This window comes from Sminthopsis crassicaudata, chromosome 3 (assembly GCF_048593235.1).
Source record: "Sminthopsis crassicaudata isolate SCR6 chromosome 3, ASM4859323v1, whole genome shotgun sequence".
Taxonomy (NCBI): Eukaryota; Metazoa; Chordata; class Mammalia; order Dasyuromorphia; family Dasyuridae; genus Sminthopsis; species Sminthopsis crassicaudata.
This window is the reverse complement of record NC_133619.1, coordinates 112,065,874-112,093,605: the sequence shown is the minus strand read 5'-3', so window position 1 is coordinate 112,093,605 and position 27,732 is coordinate 112,065,874. Positions and strand designations below refer to the sequence as shown.

Below are 27,732 nucleotides of genomic sequence, written 5' to 3'. Positions count from 1 at the left end.
CTATCATCCCATGGTTTTCCTACCTGTCTGATAATCTGTTTTCCAGGATCTTCAACCAAGACACAGTAACCAATGATCATTATCTCCCAGGCCCTCAATTCTTTTCTCCTTTGCTATTTCACTTGATGATCTCATCAACTCCTACCATTCATTCATGCATTAGTCATCAATTCATTATTTCTACACAAATTATTCCAAGACTTATTTATCTAACCTTTATCCTGAATATTATTTTTTATCATCCACTGACATTTGGACATTTCTAAATGGATGCCTTATAGACAACTCAAAACCAACAATTTCTGAAATAGAGTTCATGATCTTTCTCCAAAACTCTGTCCTAACCTTTAATTCCTTATTATTGTTGAGAACACCATTATCTTTCCAGGTTCACAATCTTGAGGCTATCATCAATTCCTCCTCATTATGTAGGCCATATATCTAGTCCATTGCCATTTTCTTGTTTCTACTATCACAATATTTCTCATTGTGTTCCTTCCTCTCCTTTTACAGTTTGCCCCTATCTCAGGCCCTCTTCACCTTCCACATGTATTTACATTTTTTTGCTGTTTCTTTCCATGCCCCATTTCCCTCTTTCCAATATAGTTCTAGTCAGCTGCCAAAGTTATCTTCCTAAAGTGCAGATTTAAACAAGGTGCCTATCCTGCACTCAACAAATTCCAATATTGTTCCAATTATTTCTAGAATCCATTAATTTTTTTTCAAACATACTGCTTTCTAACTCAAATTCTTTGTATCTTATGGTCTTGGGGATGATTATATGAATGCAAGAATAAAACCTTATGTTTGCCTCTATTAAAATTTTCTTATTTAATTTAGCCCAATTTTTAACCTATCAAGAATTTTTTGAGTTTTGACTCTGCCCTCCGGGGTATTATCTTTTCACCCTTTGTGTCACTGGTAAATTTGAAATATTTCACACTACATAGTAGGTTAAAAAAAAAAATTGCAAGGGCAGCTAGATGGCATAATGATAGATCACTAGCTCTGAAGTCAGGAGGACCTGAGTTCAAATCTGGAATCAGACACTTAATGCTTCCTAGCTGTGTGACCCTAGGCAAGTCACATAACCTCAAATGCCTCAGCAAAATAAAACAAGCAAAAACAATAGCAAAGAAAACAAAACAAAATAACAAAAAGTTGCAGGCATGCAATCCCCTGAAAATGCCACTGAAGACATTTTTCCAAGTTGATATTAAATTATTAATAACTAGTTTTAGTGGGTGGTCTTCTAACCACTTATAAATCTAATGTAATTGTTCTAACACCTAGCACACATCAATTTATCTTTTCCAAAACATTAGCATAAGAGATAAGAAAATATTGCAACAAAATCATATCTATAAAATTTCTAAGAAACTATATTGAACAAGAATTCCATAGTTTCTTTATGAAGAATTCGTGCTAGATCTTTGTGATAACCCCTTCTTTTTCTAAATTGTCACTAACTTACTCTTTAATAATGCATTCTAGAATTCTAGTACTTGAAGTCCAGCTAAATCAGTCATTCAGGAAGGATTTTTTAAGTACTAGACACCATGCTAAGTCCTCAGAATACAAAGAAGGGTGAAGACAAATAGTCTCTGCCCTCTAGGAGTTCAGTCTAATGAAGGAAAATAACATATAAAAGAAGCTAAAATAAGGAAGAAAGGATATGATGAAGGAAGGGTGTGACTCCAGGAGTGAGATAGCTGCCATGGGCACTTTCTTTAAGTGGAAGATCAGGGAGGAGCTCATTACATCTCCCATTTTCTATAATCAAAGGAAAGGGCCCCTGGATGAGGAGGTACAAAGAGTACCTAGCTGGTGTGATATTTCAGAAAAATGAGTTTCTGGAAATAGTGATGAAGCTCAAAAGTCTAGGATTTATCAATTATATTCTTTTCCCTTTCTTGGAAATCAGAAAAATATTTATCCTTTTCCAATTCTATGGTTTTCTTTTATTGTCCTCAATATTTTAGTGATTAGATATAATATTTACATTTATTTTTAATACTTTAAAATATAATTTATCTGAACTAAATTACTTGAATTTATTAAAAATGGTTAAGTATTATCTTATTATCTCTTCAGTTATTTTGAGATCAGCTCCCTTTTCCCATTCCAAACGTCATTTTCCTTTTAAAAGAAAACAGAAGCAAATAGAAGGATTTCCTTTTTCTTCACTGACAATTATCATCTTTCTATATTTAATTTATTATCCTTTCTTCCTTGATATAGTTAAAAAATAAAACACAAGCAAGCAAATATTCCTTATGTTATCCTTACCCCTTTTCACTTGTTTCAGCTTTTATGATTCTTAAAACTATTCTTACAGAAATAAGTCTCACTTTTATATTCATTGTCTTTCTGCCTGTCTCTGTCCCTCTTTTCATACACATACACAAAAACACATACACACATTTTAGAAAACCTCTCAAAAAAAAAAGAAAAAAAAAAAAAAAGAAAACCTCTCTTTTTTCTTGATCTTTGGAATTTTAAATCATTGTATCTTTAGATTTTCATTCTTAAGAATTTCACAACCTTCCTTGCTCCCCTCTTATAGAATATTAAGACTTGATATCCTACTTATCCTTTTTCTAAGTAACTTGAAATATGTTCTCTCAGAATTGGGGATATATATCAAACTATGTTTGGTACTATTTTCTTTATATATCAGAAGTCCTAGTAGTGATTTCCCCCCAAATTACTTGTCATTGTTAATGAGAATTAAATTCACAAAAGAAATTCCCTTTATTTCTGTAATTTTTGAAAAAATAAATTCTTGGTTAAGGCATTTGAAAATCAGTATCTACTAAGTTTTGGAGAGAGAAAAAGAGAGGGCCAGAGAGAGAGAGCCAAAATGAGAGAGGGGAGGGGGCAGGGGGAAAGAGATAAGCAGAGACACAGAGACACAGAGAGACAGACAGAGACAGAGATAGAGAGGGCCAATAGTTTATTACAATTTAATTTTTTTTCTACAGTTACATGGCAAGAAAATTTTTGCAAGATTTTGAGTTCCAATTTTTCTGCCTCCCTCCCCTCTTCCTCCTTCTGAAGATGGTAAATAATTTGATATAGTTTATTTATATGCTATTATGTAAAACATTTTCATATTAGTTACAGTTATGAAAGAAGAAACAGATCAAAAAAAGAAAAAGTAAAGATAAAAATATTTCAATTTACACTCAAAGTTCGTCAATTCTTTGGCTATAGATATAATTATCCTTCATGAATCCTTTGTACTTGTCTTGGATCATTGTGATACTTAGGAGCTAATTTCATTCATAGTTGATCATCATACAATATTGTTGCTAATGTATATAATGTTTTCCTGGTTCTGCTCTTCTCACTTTGTATCATTATATACAAGACTTTCTTACTTTTTCTGAAATATGCCTGATAAACAAGCAGATTTTTTTTTCTTTCTTGTTTTATAATAGTATTCCACTACATTCACATACAATAGCTTGTTTAGCATTCACTACATGTTGGTTATCTCCTTAATTTCCAACATTTTTCTACCATGAAAAAGGCTGCTTAAATATTGGGATGCAGACCTAGTGATGTTGCTGGTTCAAAGCGTATATACTATTTAGTGGCCCATTGGGCATCTTTTCAAATTGCTTTCCAGAATGCTTAGATCAGTTCACAAATTCACCAACAGTGTTTTCAAGTCTTAATTTCTGTATGTCTTCTCCAACATTTTTAATTTTCTCTTTTTGGTCATATTAACCAATCTGAATGTGAGGTAGAATCTCAGAACTGTTGTAATTAGCATTTCTCTAAGCAAAAGTTACATGGAGCATTTCTTCATTTGCTTATTGATAGATTTGATTTCTTCATCTGAAAAGTGCCAATTCATATCCTTTGAACATTTATCAATTGGGAAAGGACTTGCATTCTTACAAATTTGGCTCAATTCTTTAGATATTTGAGAAATGAGGCTTTTGTTAGAGACATTTGCTATGATTTTTTTTTCATTTTTCTGATCTCCTTATCTTGGTTACATTGATTTTGTTTGTAAAAAGCTTTATACTTTAATGTAATCAAAATTATTATTTTGCATTTTGTAATGTTCTCTGTATCTTGTAGATAATAGTGTAGAGGGCTGAAACTGAATCACATAAGAGAGCACTTTAAAGTACCTATTAGATAGCTCTATTAGCATATATTTAGATTATGATTCTCCTCACCATTGGTGCTTGCTGAATGTTTGTTGGTGAGATAAAAGTAGGCAAGGATTGGAGGGTGGAGGAAGAGAAGTCAGAGTCACTTGGGGGCAGGACAAGGAGGAGAGAACTCCAGAATCCAGGATACATCTTTGGCCACTTGGCAGCTTGCCTGCCTCCTTCCCTTCTCCCCCTAAAGACCAAGAACTTTGATTTATCCTGACTCTGGCTAACCCTGAGGCCCTCCAGGGAGCTAGCCTATACTTTATATAATAGGTTCACTGACTTCCTCATGCCCAATTCTAATTTTTAGAAAGTCATTAATCCCCTAACACTCTGAATCTCTTTTTCTAGTTAACTTTTTTTTTTTTTTTCATAACTGTTCTTGGATTATTTGTTGCTGTAGGTTTTTCTTTGCTTTTTAAAAAGTTTATCCTCAATCTCGCTAAAGTATTTTCAAAGTTCTTCTATAATTTCTTTCTGGTCAGGTAAATATTTAATGTCACTCTTTGGAGTATAAGATGCTTATAATTTTATTTCGGTATCTTTCTTTGAATATCAAGCCCAGGCTTCTCAAATACCATAGTAACTTAGTTTTTTTTTTTTTTTTTTTTTTTTTTTTAATCTGATCATTTTTTAAAAAATAAGATCTTATTAATATAATCATCTTTCATCCTGTGTTGGTGTATCTGGCCTCTGTAGCCTGGAACCTGAAACTATGAAGTCTACTTACCCATAGTTGCCCACAGCTGAAAGCATTTCTAGCTTATTTCTTTTTCACACCCAGTGAGTTCTGGTTCCTTTTAGCCCAGGGCCATGTCTCTCCTCCCATTGTAGCTAACCCCAGAACTCACTGCTTATTATTTCAGTAAAACTAGCCTGCAAGGTTTAACATTACCTGGAGGCCAAAGCTTTATCCTGATATCTTCTTTTGTATCCTGTCTAATTGTCCCTTGATGACCACAATTCTTCATTCTTCCTAATTCCTGTTGCTTCTTTTCTTGGATTTTTGCCTGCTGTGAATTTTGGGTTATCTCATCAGCTAGTCTTTCTATGATATCTAAATTAGTAGACCCAAAATTACCCAATCATAGATAAGTGCCTGTGTATATTTATACATAGGTATTTTTTCCTCTACCATTTTTTTTAGTTTAAAACCCATAAATCTTGGATTAAACCTCAGGAATCTGTTTGTAGGAATTGGGGAGACAAAAAAGAACCCTATACTATGTATTTTGCTTTAAAGATAATAAGATAGTGGAAGAAAAATATTTTGCAAGGTGGATCAGAGGAACATTATTGTACCCCCTTTGCTAAAAGCATTTTAAAATTGGATTAATGTCTACCTGTTTTTGGAAAAAACATGATGACCGGTGTAAATTTCCCTTGACACAAAAATGCTATTATTCTTATGAAATAGTGAGGAAAGGCAGAACTTAAACTTCAGGAGAACTAAGACTCCCATCTTTTGCCCTTTATCTATTGAGCATGGACTTTGTGTTCATTAGAAATACGCAGAATCCTCAGGGAATCACCAAGCAAGATCACTCATTATAATGGTAAGAAGAAAAAGATTTCATAAAATGAGAGGAAAGAAATCAAATTCTTTCCACTTTCAACTGAAAAACCAATAACTGAATTTTGGCCTTGAGCAGTCAGAATATATGGATACTTTCTGGTATAGAACCTAGCACAACGTGAATGCACCATGAATATTAAATAAATATATTTTGGTAAAGTGCCCAGCACAGTACCATGTGCTGATGGGTACTTAATAAATTCTATTTGATCATGTTGGCTATGAATGTGCAAAAAATGTTAATAAATGCAGTTCTCTTCCACAATAAAATCTCATATATAGTCCCACAGGGGACCTGGAGACTGTGTGAGGAGGTATGAGGAAGGGGGTGGTATATGTACCCAGGCTTGATTGTGCTCACACTGAGTATGAGTCAGGAGACTATCAAGGAAAGAAAAACTTCCTAGAGCTGATTTAAATTGCTAGCTCAATAAAGGTTTGCAGAGAGAGTAGAAAGTAAAAGACTTAGAAGTAGGTTAAAAAACTATATATTCTGTGCCTGAAGTCAGACTAATTTCAAACATCCTTTTGAAATGAGTCAACATGAATATAAGAATCACCTAGGACCCTCTGTTAATATTGCTTTGTGGCAGAAGCTGTCTCTGCCAAAGGCACAAAGACTTCCTAGCACAAATAATCTAGATGAGAACATTAAGGCACTCTTACAAGTCACTGCAATTATGGTAAGGCATTACTGACTGGGATTTCTGGCAAGCATTCAATAATACTTGGAAATCTACTGTCAAATTAGGCAGTAATTTCCACTCATTCCTTAAAGTGTCTGTAGTCTTCAAATAAAGGCTAGAAAAGCTCAAATAAATACTGAACAGAGAAAGTATATCTGATCCTGATGTATTTTGTTTTAGCAAAAATTAAATCAGGAAATGTTCATTTATTTCTTGGCAACTGTTATTCATTATGGAGCTAGGATATTTATTTAGAAAATCATCATTAAATTAGAAGTTATTTTCAAGGAACATTCATTAAAAACATCCACATTAAAAACATGGAAAATAAAATTCCCTGTCAGCAATCTTTGTTCTCGCATTGCCATTTAATTTCCTACAAAAGAGTAGTTAAGCTTCAATGGCAGAAGAAATAACTTCAAGCTTTAGCCTATTATGTATTTGTAGACAAGTGATATCACTTGTGGTGCTTGAGAATTTCTCAGCTCAGAGTTGTTGCTGATCACCATTAACATCATTATCAGAATCTAAATGCATTTAACACATGTCTATCTGTAGTTTTATATCAAGGTTTTGTATCAAACTCTTGGGTAAATGCCATTAAAGTAATTTTCTGTCATTTAAGATTTATACTCAAGTAAAAATTCTATTTGGAAGAGTATCTACAATAAAAGAATAGATAATTAACAGCATTTTCATACATGTTGTATATGTGTGCTGTGTGAGAATGTCCAAAACATGGTATATGCATTCCAAATGAGTTTTGAGCTGGAAATTTGAACAAATAGTGTGCTATAAATTCAGTTTAAAAAAAAGGCAAGGAAGAATAGTGTAAAGTTTTGAAGTGTGAAACAGAGGTGATCTAAAATACATTAATGAATACCTGAGACAGAACACTAGAAATTATGATGGTACATAAAAACTATGAAGGGCAAATCTCATATGGTTATACAGTTATGAGTTTCAGTTTTGGATAATGATCTATAACCTACCTGTGTCTAGGAATTAGCCTTCTCATTACTATATCTCAGCTAATGAAAACTGAGATATCCAGCAGGGACTTAAAGAGATGAAGTCTAAAAATTCATATTTGAGAGAAGTAACAACTATGAAACCAGGAGGAAAGACCAATAGAAAGAATGATATGCTCAGTGTAAGACAGAGAAGTAATACTTGAGAATATAGTGATATCTAGGATTTATATGTTGCTTTAAGGGTGGTAAAATATTTTCAATATTATGTTTTTTGATCCTTGGAATAACCCTATGAGGTAAATGTGATTATTATCCACATTTTACAGATGAGGTTAGGATGAAAAAAAAAAAATCAATTTCCTTGTCCAGAATTGCAGAATCAGGGGAGTTATGAGCATCCAAACTTAGGTCTTCTTGATAGCAGCAATAGCGACCTCTTGACTTACTTTGGATAAAGACACAACATTCTTGGCAATCATGATGTGCTTCGTGGAAAGGAGAAAGAGGATTCCCATAGAACACAGCAGAGAATAATATGATGACAATCGAGAAAACCATTAGCCCTTTTTTTTTCAGTTATTAATTTCTTTGGCTACAAGAGTAGACAGTTTCCTGAGGAATGCTGGGATACAGATTTTATAACATATTCTCCCTCTAGGTATATGACATACATGTCTATTTGGTGGTCATATATGTTCTCTGAATATATCCTCCATTTTTTTCTATCCTCCATTATTGAAGGTGAGAAAATACATTTAATATTTACAAGGGGTATGGCAGGTTTGTTTCTTGACAATTTAATTGTTATGCCGTTCGATTGCCTTTTTATTATTTGAAGCATTGTTTTCTCTATCTGGCTAGTAAATATATCACACTGATGGGAGCTTGTGTATTATAGTTTTGAGTTTGTGCTGACTCAAAAATATTCTCTCTGTTTATATATATATATATTTCTGAAGTGTGAAATAAGAGGGTGCTATATATAGGACTTACATTTATTATTTTAAGATCTTTGAGTCTGCATATTCTATTCTTTTCATTTTTCCTATCTTGAATAATAATTTTCATTTGCTTTATCATACTTTCATGAATGGTGAACCTTCTTCTTGTAAAGTAGAACTTAGCTTTCAAGCATTCACGCATATTACTCTTGGGAATAAATCTTGGTATAATGGAAAGGATAATGGGATATATATATATATATATATATATATATATATATATATACCCCTTCTAACTTTGACATGCTGTATATAATCTAGTTAAGTGTCCAATAGAATTTTACAGATGCAGGTAGATATATGTGTTATTTTTTAGATAAATAGTTATGGAGGCAGAGGAGAATGGGAACAGAACCATAAATGTTTAATAAATACTTATCTGGGTTGATTCATATAATACATGCTAAGTAGTAGTAAGCACCTTATTTGAAGAACTAATGTATTTTTAGTTCTTTTATTATTATATGTTGGCCTGCAGTGGGAGGGCAATTAATCTGTCTCAGACCAGCAAAATCTTAGGTCTAGTCAATACTTATATCTATAACTTAACAACAAGTTTTAAACAACCAGAATGCTAATTTTCAACAGCAAAATTTTCATTCCTCATCACTGGAGGAATTTTAGGAGCAAAAACTAAATTATCACTGATAAAAAGCATTTTTGAATAGGTTACATTTTAAATAGGATGTTGTATAATAATACCCTTAAAAAGTAATTCAAACTCTTTCTGTGAATTGCATGGACCAAAGCTTTAGGGACTAAAACAGCTTCATTCCATTTTAGGATCCATTCATCTTTCCTTTGAAAGGAAAATCATCAAGGGTGTTAATTTTTCATTATATTCAGGAAGATAAATCTAACCACAGTACCTCAGGAAAATAGGAATATACTAATTTAAAAGAATAAGGAAGGATATTACATATAATCAGAAATGAAAATTTCAAGTATAATTTCAAATTGCTCCTGAATGCTATTAACATTTGAATAAAAAGTTAGACAAAGTCTAAAGGAATGCTCAGAATTTTCTATTCAACAAACTAGTTTACCTTAGAAAAGATTCAATATGGAAAATATTCTACTTGCATACATGAGGACTTTAGTTTTATAGAATACTGCATAATAAGAAAACTTTTACTGAAAATAATTATCTTTATGCTATGTCATACTAATATGTACTCTCTTGGAAAATTATATAAAAAGAACATTTTCTTTCCTTATTGTTATGTATAATCGGGAAATTAATTCATTTATGCAACTTTCAATTTTAAATTCAGATTTGCAAAGAAAAAAATCACTTCAGTTAATTGAATGCGGAAATTAGTTCATATTTTGTTTAGTATCTGAAAACTAGCAAGAGATTTAATATACCCAGTTGCGTTTATATGTTATTATAGATCAGGTACCCTTAAATAGAATTGAATATCATTTATTTATGCTTTTAATTCAATCAAACCAAAACTGACATCATGATGTGTCAGTTTGTTATATGTGTCTGCATGTTTATGTTTATTATCCCAATTTGAAAAATAAAGGAATACTGAAATTATTATTTCCTATTAAATTGTAAACTCTTTTAATAGCTAAAGTAGTTAAAGAAACTTAAAAGTGTTGATTCTTTCAAAGGGTATATTTAATTATTTGGGATGAAATATTGCCAGATATAGATTTGAACATTAAAGTGAAAAACTGAAATTTCTTAGTTCCAATTAATCACTGTTTATCAGTGCTGAATTAACTTAAAGTCAGTCTATACAATTGTTTATTTAAATGTTTATTTAAAACATATGTCTATACAAATGATTACTCTGATCTATTTTTTATAAACTTTAACCATTGGGTTAACTTATTTTTTTTACGATTTTCTTTCTTTGTTATGATCATATTCTCCATTTATTACCTATACCAAATAAGTCACTTGATTTACAAATGTCACCATAAGAAGACATCCATTTCCATCTCTGTTTTGTTCTATGTGTTACATAATTAAAATAAAACTTTCAGCTCTAAAATGAAATAAATAAATGTTAAAATATCTTTCAACTGAAAAAGAAGAGTTAAGTTTAGCAAATAAATTAAAATTCAACATCCAATTAATTTTATTTTGGTTAAAGTCAAACTTTCTGAAATGTATTCTATCATTAATAACTTTCATTAACAACCCTTGAAGCATAATATATAATTCAATAAAATTTAATTCTAAATTGTTGATTTAGAAAATGTTCCCTAACTCAAATATATCACTCTTCTAAATTGATTGGCAAATTGTAGATCTAGTTAGGATGTGAAACCAGTCAAAAATAACTGGACCATGAATTACACTTTGCCAGTCAAATCAACATCCTGGAACCTTAGCTATTAAGACCGCCAAACATACTTACCAAATCATGTCAGTTTGACAGTTAAAGATATCCTATTATCCAACAGGGGAAAATAACTAATTTAGTAGCTTTGTTATTTCTTTTATTTTGGTTTAAAGAAAGACTGATGTAGAAGATACAATTCTTATTCCAATGTGTATAATAATAATAGTAATTGGTTATGATCTTATTGTATGCTTTATCAGGTGCTACAACTATTGAGAAGTATGATCTCAGAACAAATTTATGGATCCAGGCAGGAGTGATGAATGGCAGAAGGTTACAGTTTGGTGTGGCTGTCATTGATGAAAAACTATTTGTTATCGGTGGTCGGGATGGCTTAAAGACCTTGAATACAGTTGAATGTTACAACCCCAAAACCAAGACTTGGACTGTGTTACCTCCAATGTCAACACACAGGCATGGTTTAGGTAAGGATATCAAACTTTTAAGATGTTTTGTGTGGTATTTGCTTTGGGTTGTAATGTAAAATGGATGTTGAAATGTCCAATTACCATAACTTGTCAATAATTTGGAACTTAAGAATTTGAACTTTAGTTTTGTCTGAAGCATATTATATCATAGCTAAAACTGATGTTTTACAAATAAAATGTAAGATGACAGCCAATAGAAGTTTGAATTTAAGTTCTTTTTTAAAATCCTGCATTTCTTTCAAGGCCAAATTACATTTATTTTCTTTAGATCATAATAAAAGTGATATTAAACTACAGAAAAAGAGAAGTTTTAAGAAGAGCAGTATAAATTTGTCTGAGATATGATGCTGCCCATTGCTGATGGAAATTTGAAAGGAATTGAATTAAGGTGTGGCATTTTAATCCTTTATAAGTTAGCCTTTATGACAAATTTTCATGAAATTACTTTGAAATAATTTCTGTTTTAAGCTAAACAAAATATGGAATGTCTCAGAATGGCCACTGAGGGAATGATTATATGTATATATCATCCACACCATATGTCCCAGGAAATCTAGAAGAACTTGTTGCCAAACTGCCTTTTTTTATTTAAAATTTTCTCGTCTTGGATATCTTTTTCACTATAGTTTATGATAGAATTCTTTTTTCTTACCCTTTCTTCCAGCTTTACATCCTTAATTTGTATTATATATTAAGGCCATATCTGCACACTGCTGGAGAAAGCATTGGAGTCTTGTTCTGTGCTATTTTGTGTTCTTCATTTTTACTATTGTAGAAACTAAGTGATGTGTTCTTCAGGGATTTCAGGTTCAGCTTAAGCAGGGCTTCTACATGCTTTCACTAAATTCAAAGCAGCCTGATAGAGGGCATAGTTTGATTTCTATCTTCCTGATTTGAACTTAGCCAGATCCTGACATCTGTTTGATTCTGAGCAATACAGCAATAGTTTACTCCTGTGTGTAGCTCCAATAGATTATTGCCAGACCAAAACACTATTAAGCTGGAAGACTTTAAATATTTAGTGATAGAATCTCATGATCAATCTTGGACTGAGTTCCTTGCCATAGTTATTATACTACAGGCTACAAACTAGATTAAATGCTAGATCTGAGATCCTGCTGTGCTTCCATAATCAAAGCCACTCAATTATTTCTTTGTTTTATACTGGTTCTTTCCCAAATCACAACTTCGGTCCCTTGACTGCTCTGTGTCCTGCTCCTCCATTCCCTTTGTACAAAACCCTTCTGTCACTGGATCTGTGAACCAACTCTGGGGTATGAGGAACACAGCTTCCCTTTTATATATTTCTGTTTCATACAAGGTATTAAAGCCCTTGTTTCTACTACTAGGACCTTTTTTTGCCCTAGCATTAAATTGTTATATTCAATTTAATTTCCAATCTTTCCATAATTTTCATTTAGATTTTTCCAACCAGACTCCACTTTGCATTGTCTGAAAACTTCTTTGTCTGTTTCCATGGATCATTTTGTCTTTTCCTTGAATTTCCCAATTGAGTTTAAAGCATTTTTCTGGTTCTTGGATCTTGGATAGTATTTATAGAGGTAAATGAGGCTATACTGCTTCCACTTACTTTACCATCTTGATTTATCTTAAAAACTTTTTAAAAAACATATTAGAGTCTTTAGCCTTCAGAGTTCCATACAATTTTCTCATGTCTTATGCAGATTTTTTTCACTTTCTAATCAAAGGGAAACTTTAGAAGATGATATTTCATCATACATTAAACTTAGTAAACTACTAATCACCTAGTAAGTGATGAAAATGATTAAGATATCAATAAAAACATAAAGTTATAAAATAGATGTTTTCTTTAGTATCTCATCTTCTAGAACCTAGGAAGCTTCTTATCCTCCTTTTGTTCTTTTTTCCATCTATAATCTTAGCTAGTAATGATTTGAGGAATCACTACCAGGAGAACTTACAGTTTAATAGAGCAATCACAAAGAATTATTATTAGGATTATTTCTCTATTGGACTTTTGAGCTTTACCAGACCAATGAATGAGATGTTTTGGGATAAAGGAAGTCCTTCCTTATATCCCTTAAATCACAACACATGGAGAGATACTCACTAAAATGCTAGTGATGATGACAATGAAAAAGCGGAAGAAAATAATGATTCTAACTACAATAAGAGAATACTTTCTAATTATGCTTTCCCTTCATTGAAGGAATGAAAAAATATTTTTAAAAAATAAGGAAAACTTCAAAAATGAGATTGTGTATATATTTTTTCTGCCCTTTGATGTAGAAGAAGTGGCAGGATGAAGTAGAAACATGTTTGATTTGGAATCAGAGGCCATGATCAAATCTGATTCTTTCATTTATTATCAACATGGTTGAGCAAGTAACAAATTCTTCAGGGCTCCATTTCTTTATCTTTAAAATAAATGCTTTGGACAAGGTAACCCCTTGATACACTTTTCAACTCTAAATCTTTTATCCTCTGATCTTTTGAAGAATATTGGTTCACTGATAATAATTTTCAAGGTGATGAGCTTTAAAGTACATTCTAAAACATAAGATTCAGATTATCTTAGAATATACTTACTATTGTACCCTAAAATATTTAACAGATTTATTTTAGTGGAAATTATCATGATTTTCCTTACCATGATATTAGTAACAATTTCTCCAGTTCCTTGAAGCAGCATTTTAATATATAGATATAGATATATGTAGATATAGTTATATATATATATATATATGTATATGTATATCCATATATACACACAAATATATAGAAAAAGAAATAGATATGAATATATGTCCATTCATATGCATCATACGTAATTGAACACATATATGGAATAGTTTAAATTAGATAATTTTAAATTGAGATTGGTACCATTTTGACCTTTTCATTTCTAGTAAAGTTTAAAAAATGACATGTGCATTTTCCATTGGTTTACACTTTAACAGCAAGTCTTTTAAAGATTCAGAATGTTTATCAATTGTCATGATCAATTAATATTAATTATATTCTGATTGTTTTTATTTAAAAGTCTCACATGTATGTACATAGGAAGAAAAAAGTTAGGGAATAACCTTAATTCAATATGTACTGTTTCCAGGAACAGTGCTAAGCATTAAATAGGTATTATCTTAGTTGATCCTTACAGCAGCATAATGAAGAAGGAGTATGACCCCCATTTTATTATTATTATTTTGGGAGGTGATTGAGAGCAGTATTTATTCACATACTACACACACAGACACACATATAATTAATGGACCTTCAACTTTTTTATCAGATGTCCTCATCTGAAGATCTTTTTATTAGTCAGCCCCAAAATTTAACATATTACTATCCTGACTACTTATCAATTCTGAATTCTCTAGCCTGCCAAAAAACTCAACCACACCTCTCATTTTTATTCCCCTTAACCTTATCTCCTCCAGGCCCCATTCCAGATCTATCTTCCTTTTCAATTTCCTTTTCTCTATAATATCCGATCCAAAATTAGCAAAATTTCTTTCATCTTAAAGCCCTTTTTTCCTCACTGCTTCTATTTGACACTCATTGAGCACTGTCTCTCTCTTGATCACATCCCTTCTAAAGCTAGTTGTGCTCACTTTTGTTCCTCATTTCATTATTTATAAAGGGACAAATTTTAAAATTCCTCTGCCCTAATTTCTACTTCCAGACTGCTTCTTTACCCCCACAACTTAGAATCTTTTCTTCTTTTGAGGTTCTATCCAAATTCCTCACCTGATTAAGATTCTAAGCATTCTATACTGACTCCCAGGACATCCTCCCTTCTTTTTCAATGAGTGTAATACCTGACTCACAATATAATACTTGAATTATTGTAGGGAACTTCAGTATATATCTTGATGTCCTCTCATTATTCTTCAATCTAACTCACATTAACTACTCTTTCACTCCAATTTGACATGCAGAAAGGATATTCTTGAGCCTGATATCATTTGTAAGGATATCACTTTCCTATTAAAGAAGTCTTACTTTTCATTAATCATTTTTCTCCCTCCATTACTATACCTTATCTTATATATTTTTTTATTTTTATTTTTATTAGTGCTTTTTTAAATTTCCAAAACATATGCATGGGTAATTTTTCCAATTGACCCTTGCAAAACTTTTTGTTCCAAATTTTCCCCTCCTTCCCCCATTCCCTTCCCTACCTGGCACATAGTCCAATACCTATTAAATGTGTTAAAATACATATTAAATCCAATATATGTATACATATATATGCAGTTATCTTGGTGCAAAAGAAAAATCAGATCAAGAAGGAAGAAAAAGAAATTGAGAAAGAAAACAAAATGTAAGTAAACAACAACAGAAAGAATGAGAAGGCTATGTTGTGTTCCACACTGTTCCCTCAGTTCTCTCTCTGTGTGTAAATGGTTCTCTTCATTATTGAACAAGCGACACTGGTTTGAATCATCTCATTTTTGAAGAGAGTCATGTCCACCAGAGTTGATCATCGTATAGTCTCGTTGTTGTCCTGTATAATGATCTCTTATTTCTGCTTATTTCACTCAGCATCAGTTCATGTAAGTCTCTCCAGGCTTTTCTGAAATCACTCTGCTGGTTATTTCTAACAGAACAATGTCATTCCATAATATTCATATACCACAACTTATTCAGCCATTCTCTAACTGATCAGTTACCAGGTTCTTGTCACTATAAAAAGGGCTGCCACAAATATTTTTGCACATGTGGGTCCCTTTTCCTCCTTTATGATCCCTTTAAGATACAGGTTCAATAGAAATGTTGCTGGATCAAAGGGTATGCATAGTTTGATAACTTTTTGAGCATAGTTCCAGATTGCCCTCCCAATTAGATGATCCCCATTTTAAATTAAGAAAATGGAGGTAGAAACAATTGAGTAATTTCCCAGGATCACACAGCTAGTAAGTGTTTATTCACTACACAACCTAGATGCAGATATGAAAATGTGTTACTGTAATCCTGTTGAAGTTCCTCTATCTATACATCAGTCTTTGGCTGTATAGTTTTGTAATGTGCCAGATAAGTGAGAATGCTTTCATAGTTTTCCTCTATTTCATATTTTTTAATCAAACAAAAGAAAATTTAAGACAGGGCAAGTGAGGCTTGTCATTAGAATATCTTATAATGGATATTTTCCCCAGGTCATTCTGTCCAATTTATTATTTTATTTAAGGGTAGTTAATATTAACTACTTCTATGTTATCTCAGTAATGTGAATAATATCAACTTATTGTATTATGTCATACTTCACTGGTCACCAGAGGTCTTTGACATATCCTTCTGAAATTTTGTGGTCATTTTTCCAGGCCATCATGAGATCATCCACATCTCTTCTAGATTTTAGGATTGAATCAAATTCTATCACACTTAAATCTATCTGACAATTATATAAATTATTATTCTTATTTTAATAATGAAAGTTTACATATTATTCTTCTAATGAATGTCAGAAAGAAGAGATCTGAGATCTAGGTATACATGATATCAATTGAATGGTGAAGTTTTGAAACAAGGGGTAAGGTGCCCTAAAAAGAAGATTATTTCTTCAATTTGTGACTAATGGGACTCATATTATATATTAGCTAAAACTAAAAGGAGAACTCCCACTTCTCCCAGTCAAACAACCAGAATGTGCCAAGTGTTCATTACATTAATATGGAACAGTGACTTACCTGAGACCTTATAACATATAGTAGGTGCTTAATAATTATTTGTTGGATTAAATTCAGTGTAAAAATGTGTCACATTTGTTTAGTTGGTGGCAAAAATATTCTGATTATAATTTTTATGCAATTGCCATGATTGGATTAGTGTTATTTTAATATAAACTAGATTAAAATTTAAAAGCACTATAATTATAGTCTTTTCAAGAGATAGGACCTTACAGTTATTTATAAAGCCTAATTTTATTCTCCATTATTTTACAGATAAAGAAACTTTCATGTTTGAAAATCAAGTAGGCTTTATTTAATAAAGGACATTATTTCAAAAACAACACTTAAAATGGTTGGCTTTTCTGATTACAATTATAAATAATAGGGAAATATGTTCTAAAAGGAAAGAAAACATATCTCATTCTAATGAGTAATTTTGTGAATAAAATGCTATCATTGCCTAAAATAAAAACAAAATCATGTTACTCATAGTCTCCACATTCTAATTTCATTTATATATTTTGGCTAATGTAATTTGATTCTCTGTCCAGTGATATGAGTAAGATTTTTAAAATATATTTGTATTATGATATAAAAGGAGAAATTGAATATTTGGCCTGGGTTTCATTTATAAGCTGAAGTCTTTTGATTCAGTAGACTTTGCATAAATAGTTTCTTAATTTAAGTTTTGTCACTGATCAACAAGAGTTTCTTAGCCTACCTCATTTTTTCCCCCTAAGGATGGAAGTAATATTGTCTTTCCCATCACTACTCACATGAATATTATGAGAACTAATTATGAGAGAATCATGACCATGTAAGTTCCCTTAGATTTCCGATAAAAAGGATTATGTCAAGGATAAGGAATGATTATGGAGTCAATGAATTAAATTGAACTGAAAATACATTTCACAAATCATGCAAGATGGAATGATGAGAAATTCAGCACTCTGAAATTGCAGTCCTTTACACAAATCTATTTCTGTGAAATGGGGACATGATCCATATGCTTTTCTCTACTAAAATATAATTATTAGCAAATTTATTGCAGAGTATAGGAATATTAGATTCCATTCTCCACAATTCCTAATTTAGACCTTGATTAAGGCTACATTATGGTTCCATACATAATAGCTACTTAGACCTGAAAAGTAAAAAATCTAATCAATTAGTGATATATTTATTACATAAAATTCCAAAGAGAATACTTTGTGGCAGAAAATGACTTAATTTGCTATGATCTCATTAGCTATCTGTCCCCACACCTAGCTTCTAGGAATGAAAATATAAATTGGTAAACATGGTATAATTGGCATAACATGTTTTAAATGGCCCTTAGCAAGAATGTATGAATTCACATTCTAATGATATTTTTAAAAGTATATTTTAGGTATCCTTTTTTTTTCACTGCTATTTCTTTCTGTATATAACACCCATCTCACAGAATTATACTTGTCTTTAATAAAGAAAAACAAAAATATCCAACACATTGTTCTTGTTTTAGAATGTAATTAAATTTTTCTTCCCATAACCTATCACTTTTCTAGTGAAATGAGGTAATCACGTTTCATTATTCCATTTCTAAGAACATTATTTATTTATTTAAGAAATACTACAAAATTGGCTTCCCTTAAGTTATCTTTTTTTATTTGCATAATTATGATAATTGGACATGTGCTTTTTCCAACTTCCCTTATTATACTATTTATCACTTTCCATAAATCTTCCCTGTTTTTCTGAATTCCTCAGATTTATTATTCATTTATATACACTAATATTTATGTTTTCAGACCAGTTTGTTCATCCATTTCCCCAAACTCTAGCCCCTCTTCAACTTAGTCTTTTTCTTCTCCTTGCAACTATCTCAAACTTATCTTTTATCTTTTTTGTACACAGTTATTTGTTTGTGATCTCCCCTTGATATTATGAGTTCCTCAATAACTCATATGAATTCCACAATGTTTTTTGACTTTTTTATTCTTATCTCTGAGCTGAGATGGTTGTGCCTTCAACATAATAGGAAAGTTAGGGAAAAAATAAAAAAAAAATAACCTAATCTGAACTTGTCTATGCTTGTTCATTATATTATTCACTTTTTCCCTTCTAAAAATTAAAAGTGTAAAGGATATTTATTTAATGGCCAATGTCCCAGTATGCAATGGCAGCTAAGGAACAAATTCAGCAGCCTTGAGTTAATGAGAGATGGTGGGGAACAACATGTGTAGTATACTGAATAATAAAACCAGAGAGCATCAATAGGAAATAATGCCCTTATTATTTTCAAATTCAATCGCTATATTCAGATACCTCATATTGCCTCTGTTCAATTTAATTAACCTTAAAAGAAAGCATAGATTTGTAAAGAAATCAATATAATATTTTATGTCAAACTTTTGATTGTCAACCTATTCAATTTTTTGCACTTAATCTTTAAAAAATAATTAACCTATTTAAGTGTATTTCTGATTCTTCTTTCCATCTTTTTGCTCCAGAAAAGTACATTTAAAGAAGCAAGGGGGAAAAAATTAATAATCTATAAATAACAGCCTACACATGTCTATAAAAGACATGATAAACTAGGATCTGTTCAACACATTCAATATATGTCTGATAAGAAAAAAAAAAAAAACATTTAGAACATATTATTGAACAATAGTATGGTTTTGGTTGTAACTAATTGACCTATGAATTTACATTGTCATAAGCACGATTTTTATAGACATTGCAATACCCTCATTGAAATATGAATTTCAGTGATACAAAACACATTCACCCAATATCTATAGACAAAGAAAATGTAGTGTTTAAACCTTGGGGAAACAAGAATGAATAACCTATTTTATGGAAGGAAAAGTGAGGCAAATCAAACATTTTAAGTGTTTAGCTTATGTGTCCTATATAAAATTTGATGATAAATCTCAAGTTTCCAACTTCTAAATACCAAAACAAAAATAAGGCTGAAAAGCTTCTTTTATCTTTCTTGTCAGTACAATGTACTCTTCTCCCCTGCCAGAAAATCACATATTAGAAATGTTAAATGTTTTTTAACTGGCCATGAAGCAGAGAAAATTGAATGAAATGGGATAGAGGAAGCTGAAAAGAGGGTTTGTTTTTGCTTGTTTATTTTTATGTTTGTTTATAAACTAAGTCAATGGAGGCATACTACTCCCTATAAAAAGAATTGGGAGAGGAAGGTGATGGAGAAAGTTGTTTGTTATCTATCTTGTTGCAACATGAATTCAAATATAACATAGATCAAATTATTTTCTCTTGTTAGAAAAGCTTTTCTTCTATCTCTAAGTCCTATTATAAAATGTAAGGGCACTGACTCCCAATCTTTTTGAGTGTCAGCATGTATTTTTATTTGGGGGGAAGAGATATGAGAGTTTCCCATAATGATAGTACTATTTCTATAAAATACTATAAAAACTATAGAAAGGCTATTCTAGGTATGTTAATCTTTTACATGGATTTTCACTTTATTAATGATATCACAATTTATATACATTTTAAATTATAATTGTCATGCTAGTTATATATGTGCAATATATAACATCACATAATTATATAAATGATAATATATGCCATATTTATTCAATCAATATTTACTTTTAGATTGTAGATCCTTTATAATAAATTCATGTCCCTCGTCCCTTCCCATAATTCTCATGGAATCCATAACCCATAGTTTGCGAACTATTTAATTGTTGGAAAAAAGTCCTATTTCTAATCTTACTAGAAGTATATTAATGTTTGTGTATGCTATTTAAATGCATATGATATGCAAAAGTACTACAATTAGCAATAAATTTATATTAAATATCAGTATAAAATATGGTTTTATTAGCAAATTATTATTATTAGTAATAGTAGTAAATTATTAGTAAGTATCTACCATTCAAATATTTTAACAGAAAAGAATAAAAACCTGACTTATGATCCCATGTTTCTGTCTTTATGATTGCTAGTACAGCTTCATTTTAAAATCCTTTAATATACTGTAGAATAATAATCCACTCATATGATTATATCAAAATCTTTATATCAAAAACATTCTAACAGAAAAGAAAAAAAAATAAGTTTTATTTTGTTTGTTTTTAAATCAGAATAAGAGTATTTTTAGTCCTGGATCTGTTTCAAGCATCTGAATGACTTCTGGTAAGTTAATGACTTTCCCAGGGCTTTTAAGATTCTCTGCCTGTTAAATATGTGAGTTAGGGAAAGATACTTACAACCTATTCACACAAGTTCTATGACTCTATAAGCAAAATACAGTAGCATTATGACTGTAAGATGAGGAGCTTTAAACATGGTATTTTATTCATTCATTCAAATTTTATTTAATTACCTACTATTTACAAACTATTGTGGTAGTTGTAAGAAAAAAACCAACCAAACAAACAAACAAACAAACAAAAAAAACACTGTCCTTGCCCTCATACATAAATTCACTATATTTAACAACAATAACAACAAAGGAACACACAAACAAGAAAATTAGACTTATATGTAGCAACATTTAAAATATTTTTAGTTCACTCCAAAGATTCAGTAATCGTACATTATTTTCTGAGACTAATTTTGAAAAATCCTTTTTTTCTTTTTCTTTTTTTTTTCTTTTTTTTTTTTTTTTTTTTTTTTTTTTTTTTGGAGAGGAAAAACTGTTATATTAGCAGCAGCTTAGCATTACTCTCTTCCCTGATTGCACCCCCATTTTGTTGTTGTTTAATTATTTCATTTATATCTGACTCTTCATGATACCTTTGAGAGGGATTTTTTTGGCAAAGATACTAGAGTGGTTTCGCATTTACTTCTTCAAAGCATTTTAGAGAGGAGGAAACTCAGGGTTAAGCGATTTACTCACACAGGTAGTAATTATCTAAAATTTGAACTCAGGTCTTCCTGATTCTAGGCTCAGTGCTCTATCCATTGTACTACCCTGCATATCATATCTGAAGTTCTTTTCTTCCTTAACTCTGTCTGGTTGGATTTCTTACTTGAATGCAAAAATGCATTCAAGCATTTCTTTATCCTACCAGTTATTAGTGCCCTCCCACCCACAGCTGCTTTCTTTGTATGTTTTATTAATTAGATAGATAACAGGTAACTAGCTAGCTAGCTAGCTAGATATAGATGGATAGATGGATGGATGGATGGATAAATATCTGTGTTGTTTCCTTCAATACTGCCTTTGCACCCATAATAATAAACTTAGACTCTGGAATGTAGTAAATCCTAAATAAATTAAGCTTTAAGGCAAGTGTAACTGAATTGAAACATTGACTAGTTCTATTATGACTATTCTATCTCAACTGGTGATCTCATCAGTTCCTATGGATGAAAATTATCTAGATGATTTACCATTCTATTATTTAGTCCCAGTTTCTGTTAGGAGATTAAGTCTTGCATAACCAACTGCTTATCTATTTTTTAACTGAATATTCCACATACATCTTATATTCATACCCAAAACAGAACTCATTCACTTACCTCTCCCACTCTCTGCTCCTATTCCATATTTTCCTGTTTCTGTTGAGGGCACCATTACTCTCCCAAATATTGAGGTGCCAAGCTTAAGTGTGATTATTGATTCCTCGTTTTTTCACTTATATTTTAATTCAGTTGCCAAATCTTATCATTTCTAACTTTATAATCTCTTTATACAAGCCCCTCTACCCACACTTTTAGACACAATGTAGTTCAGACCTCTCTACAATATGCTTTAATTGTTCTCCCTAGTGCAGAATCTCTTCAGATCAAGGCTTTCTTCATGTTGCTGCTAAAGTGATTTTCCTAAAATGTAGGTAGGTCTGTTCATGTCACCTTCTTGCTCAGTAATTTTCATTGGTAAATTCCAAATCCCTGTAACTACCAAATTCAAATTATGTCTTTCTATTTAGACATTTAATGCTCTTCACCACCTTGCCTTCTCCTAACTTTCTACCTTCTTGTCATTTATAGAATACTTGTCCACACATTGGATCACCTATATTGCCCTATTAGTTGTTAATTGCACTTGAACTCAATCGCTTACTCCCACATATGTGATTTGGCATTCCATCATGCATGGAATGCACTCCCTCCTTATCAATATCTCTTAAAATCCCTGTCTTCAAGAACCAATATAAATGCCATCATTTGCAAAACTCTTTTCCTAGTTTCCCAGGCTGTTCATCAATTATATTATTGTCTGTTTGTCTGTCTATCTATCTATCTATCTATCTATCTATCTATCTATCTATCTATCTATATTTCCTCAAGAAAGCCATAGAGAAGATTGTTTTCTACTGAAATCTGAATAGTTCTAGATATAGTATGCAGTTCATAAATGCATGTTCATTAATTGGCTGAATAGGTGACTGGAATTCTAAAGGAATAGGATGGGGAAGAGAAAAAGAACAAACATTTAAGTGTTTACTAAATGCCAGTCACTGAGCCAAGTCCTTTACAAATGTTACCTCATTTCATCTTCACAATGACTCTGTGAAGTAGTTGTGAAGTAACATCCTCACGTTATAGATGAAGGAAAGGAGGCACACAGAATCTAAGTGACTTTCCCAGAATTGTAGAGCTGGTAAGAATTTTAGACTGCATTTTTGTGGAAGTCTAGGTCTCCTTGACAACTCCAAACAAATTTTTCTGTCTACAAGTACACCTAGCTATATATGGGAGATATATTACAGAGGGATGAAGTTTTGACTGAATCAATCAGGGAAGCATGAAAAAGGTGGGAACAAAGACTAGGAACCCCCATTGAACAATTAATCAATCAATCCATCAATCAAAGGTATTACACTAAATGGGGGAAAAAAAGAAATGCAAGTTTTAAAAAAAATGAAAAACTATACTTTTTTCCAAGCTCTGGATGCTTCTTTTTCTTCCCACTAACAACCTTTTTACTCAAGAGGTATTCACACCTGAAACCTAATCTTATTATTGAGGGGTCAATGGCTACATGGACCATGATTTCATGAAGTACTCAGACCATGCTCACTTTACTCTCTGTCCAATTCTCACTCTCCTAAGAAAGTGCATTTTCCAGCGGCAGGTAGTTGCCACAGTGGATAGACGCTTCCCTAGAGTCAGGCTGAGGAGTTCAAATCAGGTCTCAGACATTTTCTAACCTGTATGATCCTGAGCATATCACTTAAACTCCATTTCCTTCACTGTAAACTGGGGCAGCATATACCTTCCAGGGTTGATGTGAGGATGAAATAAAATATTTGTAGAGTCTTCCTTCTTTCTATTCCTCCATACCAACAGTTTTGCTCCCAAGTGGATATCCCCCCACTTTGTAGCTCCCCTTTATGTGTTGTCTACTTCCATTAAAATTCAATCTGCTTATACATAGGTATGTCTTCTTGCTTATATCCCTAACATCTCAGCATAGTAACTACACATAATTATCATGAAATAAATGCTCCCTTCTTTTGCTTTCTCCATACTTCTCTCTTTTCATCTCTATCACCCTCTCTTTTTTTTTACTTATTTATCTTCCTTCCTTCCTTCCTTCCTTCCTTCCTTCCTTCCTTCCTTCCTTCCTTCCTTCCTTCCTTCCTTCCTTCCTTCCTTCCTTCCTTCCTTCCTTCCTTCCTTCCTTCCTTCCTTCCTTCCTTCCTTCCTTCCTTCCTTCCTTCCTTCCTTCCTTTTTCTTTCTTCCTTTTCTTAATAAATGTTTATTGATTGTACAAAAGAAGTATATTAAAATTAAATAAAAGCACTCACTTATATCCTTTGAAGCTGGTATAGAACAGATTATTTTGAACAATGGCTAATTTGACAGATTGCCAGAAAAAAAGAGCAATGCCTTAAGAATTAATCATTTGGTGTGCATATATTGCATTTAATATATACTTTAACATATTTAATATGTATTGATCTACCTTCCATCTGGGGGAGGGAGTGGGGGAAAAGTTGGAACAGAAAGTTTTGCAAGGGTCAATGCTGAAAAATTACCCCTGCATATATCTTGTAAATAAAAAGCTATAATAAAAAAAGAAAGAAAGAAAACCACAAAATCGAATTTTTAAAAAAATAATGAATCATTTAGATTGGAAATGGGAAGGAAAAAGACTCTATATAATCCAGCCTTCTTGACTAAATGAAGACTTTTAAGAACTTTTGGACTTAAGAGGATTTGGACTTCTTTAGAAGTCATAAACATTTTCTTTAACAATTGACAACCGAGGCAGCTAGGTGGCGCAGTGGATAGAGCACCAGCCCTGAGTTCAGGAGGACTGGAGTTCAAATCTGGTCTCAGACACTTAACACTTCCTAGCTGTGTGACCCTGGGCAAGTCACTTAACCCCAGCCTCAAAAAAAAAAAAAAAAAAAAAACAATTGACAACCATGTCTTCACCAGAAGCAAAGAACAAAGTAGACATACTTAAGAAAGACAGCTTCAGATTCTAGAAAGGCTGAATCTTGTAAGGCTAAGCAAAAGGCTGTATGTGCAATATCTGAGGGAACTTCCTGAGGACACAAGAAGGGGAAAAATAAGTTGAAAAACATTCAAGGGGAAGCTAGGTAGTGCAGTGGATAGAGTACCAACCCTGAAGTCAGGAGGGCCTGAATTCAAATGTGACCTCAGATACTTAACACTTCCTATCTGTGTGATCCTGAGCATGTCACTTAACCCCAATTGCCTCAGCTAAATAAATAAGTAAATAAGCAAATAAATAAATAAATAAAAGCATTCAAAATCTAGGAGTCCTCTTTTGGCATATGAGTTCTAAGATTGATCCCAGTTTTCCCTAGATTTTGCATATACTTGTGAGAGGTACTTTCACAGACTTTTAGAGGACTAGCTTAAGTTCAGATGGAGATACCTAAAGATTTTGTACTATACTAGTTTTCCTAAAATATTATAAGAGAATGGTCATGTGTGTTTTTTATGGATCTTCTTTGGAGTATATATGAAAATAAAAAATCACAGTATGTTAATAAATGTTAGAGTCTTTACTACTAGAAGTACTATTTCATGTTGATGAGATAATATATGCAGAAAAAATCAACATCCTAGTTTCATGTCCAAATTCTGATAATATTTTAGAGAAAATTAAACTCATAAATTTTAAGTTCTCTTAATTCATCAATAGCAATTTTGTATGTAAACTTAAATCTTTACTTTTGACATATTTTCTAAATAGGATTTTTAAATAAAAATTGCTTATAATGTAAAAAAAGTGGATGATTTCATGAGAAAAATAACATATATGTATAAAGATTTTGAGGATGATTATCTGGTTGAAAATGCTTTCTTTTTTTTTTTTTTTTTAATAATTAAATAAAAGTGGGTCCCTCTGGTGGATGACTGTCTCTAAAAAAATGTTGCCAAACATGTCAACAAAAACTTGAGAAGTCAACACAGAAAATATTCTTTTATTTGGTTTTGAGAATAAAACTAATTAAAACTTCAATTCCACCAATATGTAAACAGATTTGCCTTACATATAAAGCAAATAATATTTGACTGCCTTATTTTTAATTTATTTTCAAATTTGGGAGCAAAGTATTTCAACTCAATGAAGAGAGAATCCTAGATCTCACCCAAAGGAAATATTCTGAAATCTAAAATAAAACAAATCAAAGATAGGGTCATTCTAGATACCATTAATTCTTCTCTGGTTAGATTCTTCTATTTTATTTGTTCTTCAGTAACTTGAAGTAGAAGTGCAATCTCCCTCAGATTTGCTTGTGCTTATATATCAAACTCAGGTATTCCTGGCTTTCAGACTGGCTCTCTAGCCCACAATACCATATACCCTCTATATATTTATAATTTTACCATCGTGATAGATAACTGTGTTGTAAGAAATTTAAAGAAATAGGTTGTGAAATTTTTATATACTTTATGAAATCTAATTAATATTCCTGAATAACAACACAATGAAAATAGTATTTGTTGTCATTTTCATAAATAAGGTATATTTCACCAAAAACAGATTGCTTATAATAGGAAGCAAAGTTCTCATCTTTAAGCTTTTTTTTTCTATTTCACTGATCAATGTAAAAATATACACATATATGCATTATCTATAAAGTCCTACTGTGTGTGTATAAATATATCCACATCCACATTTTGTTATACAATATGAGATATTGTCATTTGAAATAATGGGAAATTCAGCAGATAATTATTCAACCATGTTTAAAGAAAGAAAACAAATTTCAGATCATCAATTTGATCCAACATTCCATAATAATTTCGTGTGATATTATATGGCATTTATTTCTCAATTTTTTGGGGGGGGGAGGTCAAAAAGATGATGTTTTCTGACTAAAATCAATGATTTAATTCTTAGTTAATATGTTTAAAGTTATAAAACATTTAACTAGAACAAAATCTGGTTTTGAATTTAATGATAGTTTTTGTCTACTTCTATGCTGAAAAGTACTCTAAAACAATTCATTAGGAATTGTTTTTTCTTTTCCTTTGTATAGTCAACAAGGTATGAAAAAGGCTTTGTAGATGACTGACTTCCAAATGTAGGCCCCCACTGCAGAACTGAATATCACATTGCAGAGTTTCCCACTGAGATTCTATGGATGCTCACATTTTGTTGAATGCTCAATTAAATTGAGCCATCCATACAGATGCCTGATGCACTAAATAAAATGTTTTCAGTAGTGAAAATAAGAAATATCACGTTGGGTCAGATCAATAATACATCTAACCCAATATTCTGCCCAGTGTTACTAAGTCATGATGTTATTGAGAGATAGCTACAGTTGTATTCCATTACTTTCAGCTTATATCTTTAGAGATATGTCTCAAACAATCTAAATTTTCCTTTATAAAACGGATCTAAGACTGTTGCTATTTAATTCACCATCACCACCAACAATAAAATTCCTGAAGCTACTTTTAACTAT

General features: G+C 31.6%; 1 protein-coding gene across 1 annotated transcript in view; it reads left to right on the top strand.

The window, feature by feature from the left end:
• The window catches only part of KLHL1 (kelch like family member 1), a 605,136-nt gene that overhangs the window by 478,021 nt on the left and 99,383 nt on the right, over nt 1-27,732 (top strand). The window contains exon 7 of the mRNA XM_074299230.1: nt 10,976-11,200. Coding sequence (XP_074155331.1) covers nt 10,976-11,200 — 225 coding nt within the window. The remainder of the gene's footprint in view (nt 1-10,975; nt 11,201-27,732) is intronic.